This window comes from Osmerus eperlanus, chromosome 14 (assembly GCF_963692335.1).
Source record: "Osmerus eperlanus chromosome 14, fOsmEpe2.1, whole genome shotgun sequence".
Classification (NCBI taxonomy): Eukaryota; Metazoa; Chordata; class Actinopteri; order Osmeriformes; family Osmeridae; genus Osmerus; species Osmerus eperlanus.
The window spans coordinates 2,811,465-2,819,469 of record NC_085031.1 but is presented as its reverse complement, the minus strand read 5'-3'; the positions used below and the strand labels follow the sequence as shown (position 1 = coordinate 2,819,469).

At 40.1% G+C, this 8,005-nt stretch overlaps 2 protein-coding genes across 6 annotated transcripts; one reads left to right on the top strand and one right to left on the bottom strand.

Moving 5' to 3' along the window:
* Positions 1–90: 90 nt before the first annotated feature.
* Positions 91–4,402, top strand: c14h9orf78 (chromosome 14 C9orf78 homolog). The gene is made up of 9 exons (XM_062478741.1): positions 91–301; positions 480–539; positions 984–1,035; positions 1,150–1,220; positions 1,954–2,031; positions 2,168–2,365; positions 2,608–2,744; positions 2,961–3,065; positions 3,416–4,402. The coding sequence occupies exons 1-9, from the start codon at positions 222–224 to the stop codon at positions 3,511–3,513; spliced, it is 879 nt and encodes a 292-aa protein (XP_062334725.1). The 5' UTR covers positions 91–221; the 3' UTR covers positions 3,514–4,402.
* Positions 4,325–7,903, bottom strand: med22 (mediator complex subunit 22). 5 transcript variants are annotated; one of them, XM_062478744.1, is made up of 5 exons: positions 7,782–7,903; positions 7,382–7,531; positions 7,119–7,199; positions 6,727–6,935; positions 4,325–5,235 (listed from the first exon to the last, which is right to left on the bottom strand). In XM_062478744.1, the coding sequence occupies exons 2-5, from the start codon at positions 7,502–7,504 to the stop codon at positions 5,034–5,036; spliced, it is 615 nt and encodes a 204-aa protein (XP_062334728.1). In that variant the 5' UTR covers positions 7,505–7,531; positions 7,782–7,903; the 3' UTR covers positions 4,325–5,033. The 5 variants fall into 5 exon arrangements, with proteins under 5 accessions (XP_062334728.1, XP_062334727.1, XP_062334729.1 ...); XM_062478743.1 differs by having other exon boundaries at positions 7,714–7,852; XM_062478745.1 differs by having other exon boundaries at positions 4,325–5,229; positions 7,714–7,852.
* Positions 7,904–8,005: the final 102 nt, after the last annotated feature.

The following is an 8,005-nucleotide window of genomic DNA, read 5'->3' as shown; positions in this document are numbered from 1 at the left end:
CCAAATGAAACTCGGCGTGTACCATGGGGCACGGAGATAGTCATCGAGTTTACTACAACAATCAAATAGGTCCGTCGTTAAATTATTTCCCCACTAGTCTCACCCTCCATCCTACCCTTTTAGATGTTCCGATAACATTGTTGGCTTTAGGAATTACTAGCTCTACCAGTACTAGTAGACTTACACATAAAACTAAACTATCTCGCTAGCACACTACAAGAATGCCGTCTGGTAAGAATTTCAGGAGGAGAAGAGAAAGTTCTTCAGAAGAAGAGGAAGACGAGATAACTGCTGAAGTTAGGTAGGTAGCTACTTTACATTGTTAGGCCACAATAACACACTTGCGTTGTTGGTCTTGCTTGCTAGCTAGCTAGCTGGCTTTGTTATTTAGCATTTTACTAGCTAGTCTAGCTAGCTTAGGTTAAAGTTGGTCATGTTAGTCAAATGATCAATAGGCCTAATGCATTTTCCGTAATCAGATCTAAACTGGACGAAGCCAAAGAGCTACAAAGTTTACGGAAAAGACAGACCGGAGTCAGGTAATCTACTGTACAGTTCTGTCAATCTTCTTGCCTCCACGAGTCGCACAACAGCTAGCAGGATGCGCAGTTATCATTACAACACGTATATCACAGTTTTTACTGCGATGTGATGTGAATAACTGGTTATTTAGGGTTCCCCCGTGAGGAGGGAACCTATTGTTTTTGATGAGTTTATTAATTCTACTTCTCTACATTTAGTCTTACTAGAGTTGGCACATTGATAGCCTACCACTCATACTCACACCACATATTCGACCGTAGGTGGCGCTACAGGTCTCAGCCAAATATAAAATAAATAAAAAAATGATGGCATTTCCACCCCATTTGTCAACATTCGGAAACTTTGTGACATTGTCCATTGTTTCACAGTTCACAATGTTTCAGGAACCCGCTTCGCTGCTTGCAGCTATATTCATATTTTGTTTTTGTTGTGTTGTCTAGCGTGGCCGCTTTGTTGGTGGGAGAGAAGCTACCACTGGAAGCTGCGATTGACGTAACATACCCATTTACTTTCCACCTATTCCCCTTTATGTAATTGGTACAGTTCGTAGTTCAGTAATAGAACCTGTTAATACGATTCAACAATGAAATGTAAGTCTTCTGACAGGATGACCCTTTCAAACTGAAGACGGGAGGTGTTGTTGACATGAAGAAAGTCAAAGACAGGAACAGAGACATGTGAGCATACCATTCCATGGCTTCAGTTGTTTTCCTGTTTTTTCGTTTTTAGCCTAAAATAAGATTACACTCATACCAGAGCCCGTCGGAGAGCCTGTTCACTCCCTATTAAGCCCCATTGTACCGAATTTGGTTGCAGTTCCACCTAAGTTCCACTGGGGGTGATCGCGGGCGAGTGCAAAATGAAGGGGAGTCTATGGAGCTAGACGGCTACATTTGTCTCTTTCGCCTGATTTCAAGTTCAACATGGATTATAGGTCGAAAGTTGAATGAACGAGTACTTATGTCCTTTTGATTTCTTACAGGGTGAGTCGTTGTTGCTCGTAACACGCTAGCATTCTGCCAATGAATGCTGAGTATGACGTCATTGACATTTTAAAAGGCTTTTAGAACAAAAAGCGAAATCTAACACACAGCAGTGTGTATTTTCTTTGCCTCTCCTTTCGAATGCAACATTCAAATTACAAGAACATTTAAAAAAAAATATATCCTGAGAAAAGTGGATTTTGATGGGTATAGCTCCATAGACTTCAGTTCATTCTGCATTCGCCTGTGAGCGCCCTCATATGGAACCTCGTGGAACAGCAACCAGTTCAGAAGCCGGAAGTTTCCCGAGAGTGACAGTTCTCCCCTTATTAGGCATTCTCTGCTAATATTATCATAGTTCTTGTTTGTATATGTTTAGGCTTGTGTTTTGTCACGTTTAACATGCAAATACATTTTCTACTTTCAGGACAGAGGATGAGACCGACCTGAATTTGGGTACCTCTTTTTCTGCAGAAACAAACAGAAGAGATGAAGATGCTGACATGTATGTGTTAACTTTCATTGCTACAAAACCTTTTTAAATGGTTTGAAACTGCAAATGTATTAAATCTCACTACTCTCCCTCCTGTCTTCCTCTTTCATTCTTCCTTTATTTCTGACAATGTAATTCTACTTCTAAGGATGAAGTACATTGAGACAGAACTGAAGAAGAAGAAAGGACTGGTGGAGGCAGAGGAACAGAAGGTGAAGGTGAAAAACGCTGAAGACCTTCTGTATGAGCTGCCGGAGAACATCCGGGTCAACTCTGCCAAGAAGACAGAGGAGATGTTGTCCAATCAGATGCTTAGTGGAATTCCTGAGGTGGACCTGGGAATTGAGTAAGTAGCCTCAACTAAACATCCTATGAGATGACTGGCATTTCCAAGTTAGTGCAGCTGAATATCCAATAAAATGCCTGCATATCCAGGTGTCGCTACAGTAAAATAATCCATTGCTTTAGAACAGGTTCTTTCTCAACTCCTTTCCTCTTTTTGCTGAAACTGAATATTTTTCAACTTTTAAAACGTATATTTTGCAGGCCTCATCCTTATATTGCACTGTTACTGTTATTTCCTTTCAGTGCAAAGATAAAAAACATAATTTACACAGAAGAAGCTAAGGCCAAACTACTGGCAGAACAGAGGAACAAGAAGAAGGACAATGGCACATCATTTGTACCGACCAACATCGCCGTCAACTACGTACAGCACAACCGCTGTGAGTTCTGTCTGTGTTCATCTGTCACACAATGTTCTTTACATGTTTGCAGACAGAATATGGACCTAAGTAACAGGACTTTTATTTATATTTATATTCAGCTCAAAATATTTCACAAGGCTTTCTGAAAGCTGTCAGGGTTAGGATGTGGTCATGTGGATTTTCAAAGCCATGCAATACTACCTTAACTAACTGGTTGGAATATGTCTTCTTCAGTCTACCATGAGGACGTGAATGCCCCCCAGAGACACCACAGACACAGAGAAGAGCCCAAAGCCAGGCCGCTGAGGGTAGGAGACACAGAGAAACCTGGTCCAGAAGGTAAGAGAAGACTGACTGGAAGGTCAATTGACTTTGCTTTTTTTCATCCCAAAAGAAAATTCCAGTGTTCAAGTAACTCTGCAGTTACTGAATAAATACAAAAGAAGTAACCCATTGAATACGCATGAGAAGTAAATAAATATCAGAATAAAGCCATTTGAATAAGACTTATTATATCTGAGGATGTAAACATGCACATAGTACATACTATAGGAGTAAATGTCGTTCTGTACCTAGCTCCGTTCTGTTATCCCGAGATGTGTACAATTTTACTCCATTTGAATCCCATTATCTACCAATGCTGAACCAAAAAGAGAATTGAAACTTAAACCATATCTAAATTTTCACAGCTGCATCTCCAGTCAACTATCGCAAACGACCCAACAATGAGAAGGCCACTGATGACTACCATTATGAGAAGTTCAAGAAGATGAATCGCCGATACTGAGGAAACATTTGAGCATCTTCTATAGTTACTTCTTTTCCACCATTCTATTTCTCTCAAGTTTTGCCTACGATGTGATTATGTATATCAGTCATGTAATTAAAGATAGGGTATGATGTAAGTATCACATTTCATTCCTTAATGTCTACAATAAGTGTGTGTGTGTGTGTGTGTGTGTGTGTGTGTTTGTGTGTGTGTGTGTGTGTGTGTGTGTGTGTGTGTGTGTGTGTGTGTGTGTGTGTGTGTGTGTGTGTGTGTGCGTGCATATCTATATATGTACGCGTGCGCGCGTGTGCATATATCTATATATGTACACTACCGTTCAAAAATTTGGGGTCACTTAGAAATGTCCTTATTTTTCAAAGAAAAGCACTTTTTTTCACTGAAGATAACATTAAATTAATCAGAAAAACACTATACATTGTTAATGTGGTAAATGACTATTATAGGTGGAAATGTCTGTTTTTTTAATGAAATATCTACATAGGTGTATAGCCGCCCATTTCAAGCAACTCTCACTACAGTGTTCAAATGGTACATTGTGTTTGCTAATTACCTTAGAAGACTAATGGATGATTAGAAGAATTAGAATGCCAAAGGTCTCCAATGCTGTAATTGCTGCAAATGGAGCATTCTTTGACAAAAGCAAATTTTGAACAAAATCAATATTTCAAATAAAAATAATTATTTCTAACTTTGTAAATGTCTTGACTATATTTTCTATTCATTTTGCAACTTATTTGATAAATAAAAGTGTGAGTTTTCATGGAAAACCGTCTGAATTGTCTGGGTGACCCCAAACTTTTGAACAGTAGTGTATATAACTTGTATGTTGCAGTGTTACATTTTGTAATTGTGTCAGAAATTTAAGGGAGATCAATTACATTTGTCTTCTTATTGATGATGGTAATTTATTCAAAAATAAGAACGTACATATACAAAAATAATTTCACAAAATAAATCCAAGAACATGAACATAAAATGCAGTCCTATACTCATATTTTATTATACAAAAAGGAAATATCTGGGAAGAAGCTGCTGCCATGGAAGAAACTCATGTATTCCAACATTTTAATATATTTAAAATACTGTTTAAAGTGTGCTTGTATATTGAGAAGATGGAAAACAAAGTGTAGCTACAAGAACTTAAACAGCAGGATGAATTTCCTGTTTTTTGTCTAAACGGTTAATGTGATGCCTTGTGCTGATCTGAGTGTCAGCTTATGCACTGACTTCAATTGGAGGTATATGGTGAGTTCTCTCGTATTGTATGCATCTGTGGCCATGTCTCTAGGAAGACTGCACAGAGGAAATGCCCAGGGAGCAGTTACAGGTCCTGTCCTGTTATGTTTGGCCTCAGCGCCAGAGACAATGCTCAGTGCAAGGCTTGCCTTGCTGAGCGGGACTACATTCCCACTACCCTACCTATTATGAGACTACATTATAGAGACTAGTTTTAAGCTGACAGAACTCTTGTCTTGTGATTCTCTGTGTTGCACAGTCTCTGTCTTAGCTTCATCTCATCAGGGTTTCTCTGTGGCGGCAGCGTTGCTGGTCCCATGCCCGTTCACATGGTGCTTAGGCGTGGCCTCCTGAGAGTCTGGTCCCTCGGCGTCCTCCGCAGCCCCCTGGGCAGAACCAGAGGCGATGCCTGGGGAGGCCCAACTGTCCCGGCGGTGGTAGGCCTCACACAGGGGCAGGTCGGTACTTTCCCACTGACTGTAACTTTCCAGAACACAAACCATAGGGGAGGCATAGAATCAGCACAGCAGAGAAGCAAGCAGGTAGGTACATCCACACACACACATAAAGCTACCCTTGAAATACACAGGTACAGCTGCAAGTGACAGGCAGGGTTAGGATTAGCAGTGAGAAAGGGCAAGCAAGTAGAATGGCAGAGCATCACATCTGGCGCTGTGATACTGCAGGGTTAACATGGCCAGTATCAGTTTATGCTGTAAATATTACTGTAAAAAAGGAGGATATCAGGTACAATGTATTGAAATATACATATTTCTGAGGCATAATGATTTGCATTTTGAGGGCCTGATACAGGAGAAAGAACAAGGTGCAAAATCAGGTTCTGTAAAAAAGAGTACCATACCTAGCGTGGCCAAGAAGCATTCAAAAACAGCTTTCAGGTATCTCAATAAAACAAATTAGACAAACTACTTCATTATTTTGTCTCTATTTTATTTTTGACTAAATAGAGCATAAGCCTATGAAAATAGCTGACAGACGGGATACACATGGCCATGTATGGTAAATGAGTGTGCAACTGTGCATGCTTGCTGGACATGGTTTGCAGTTACGAATAGTGTCACTTTGAGGGATAGAGACATCTGTAAAGAAATACAACATGCTAGATTCTGTTTACAGAAGGCAAGGTCTAGGAAACTTTCTTCCTTTGTTTGATAGTCATACATCTTTCTATAGAAAATAAATAACACAAATCAAAAAATATCAGGAAGGCTATGAATACACAGCTGATAATAATAAACATACATATCAACAATAATGGTCCGAGATATGTTTGATTATATTATTTTTATATTGTTTTTGGTTATTTATAAATTTGTTTTATCTTTACAAATTTTGGTACATCATGGGGAGGTACTGTAGAATATGATAACTTCCCCATCCAAAGCCTTATGCTTGAAGTTTCACAAATCTGTACAGTCTAGATCTTAACATCCATGAGCCCTGCATAAAAGTATTAATTACACAATAACTGTAAGTCCTTAAAATGTACACAATACCTTTTTGTAAAGTGCTTTTATAATACAGTTCTTTCATTGTTACCACATATTTGAGAAACTCCTTATAACCACATTGGGACTTCCTGCCTTCCAAACAGACTGAAATAACACCCATGATAACTCCCTGGGTCATATAGAACAAGGCACTTAATTCACATAAGTAGGGCCATAGATAATACTGACCAAGTGACATCATGACCTGAACCACTGATGCTATTGCACTTCAGCCACTTTATATTCTCATCTGCAACATTGTATTTACTGTTCAATAGGATGTTTAGCTACTGTAAGTGCAGCCAATCTAATCAAAGTTGAAAACAGTATGAGATGGTGGGAAACAACTAATAAGGCAAAGTGGTGTGATGAGTGGTGATAAGGGAGAATGGGTGGGGTGGGGCAATAGGTAGGCACAGGGTGGGGGGCTAACTAAGTGGCGGTGTGAGCCTTCTACTTGTACCTGGAGGAGTAATATTCTTCCTCTAGCTCGTACAGGTCGATAGCGATCTCGTCGCGGAGGGAAGTGAGCTTCTTATCGCACTCTTCCTGCAGTGAGCGCAGCTGCTGGTTCTGCAGGCTGATGGCCTCGTTCACGGATGGGAAGTCATTCAGAATCAGGAACTGCTTCAGGTCGGACACCAGCTTCATCAGCGACTCACCCGCACGCACCTGTTACCACAACAGTGGCAAAGGAATACACACAATCACTTGGGAGGGATAACCATGTGGAAGAATAGGCCATTTTAGGGTTTACACCACTTTGCACAGACTATACTACAAAAGCAATTAATATTCAAGTACTCCTCAAGATAGATGTGTGAGGGTGCAAGAAAGTGTCTGACATGGACTTACAATGTTGGCTGCCCTGACATGCATCTCATAGTGGTCTTGCTCCCCCTGGGTAGCTCGAGAGACCTGGGTCTCTTCCTCTACCTGTAAAACAAAATCACTTAAAAGTTCATTTGAATATCTCTATCCATGACATATATGGAGGGATTTTGTATTTTCGTGCATGCATTAAATGAAGGTGTGTCCTTGAAATTGGTCCAGGAGAAAAACTGCTGACTCAAAATCAGTCTTCAGATACTGTAGTACTCAGAAACTACCAAACACACCTTTGCAGTTTTAATGATTTCTGTGAAGTTGTCTAGAATGGACCGGATATCATCCTTGAGTCTTTTGTTGTAGTTCTGAAGAAGCGTTTCTTTACTTTGAGGGAGCACTCTCTGAGCGGCCATGTTGATGGAGAGAAGAAAGCAGAAAACCTAACCCGTACCACAAACACATAAAATGCACTCCATGAGTAATATCACACTGGGGCTAAATACAAGCTGGATTTTTATCAAACACAGGCCTATTGAAAAAAAAGGTATTACATTAACCCACAACGGTCAATCAACGGTCATCTACTGCCTGTGAACCAATAAATCGAAATCTCCTCACTTACCAGCTATTGCATATTTTTTGAAGAACGTTGGCAGATATATAAAAACACAAACATCTAATCCTCCTTACTGTGCTAAAAACGGAACGAAAATGTTGTCGACTGATGATGACGTATATAAAGGCAAGGTTCCGAGTACCATCTGAATACCGACTCTGAGTCAGTTATGTGTACACTTAAAGTACACTTGTAACTGCATGAGCGGACCCCAGATCCGTGCTCTTGAGCAAAAGTACAAGGAACTAAAACTCTCGCGGTACTTAAATTACCCACAATCCATTGGCCTTCCTTTCTG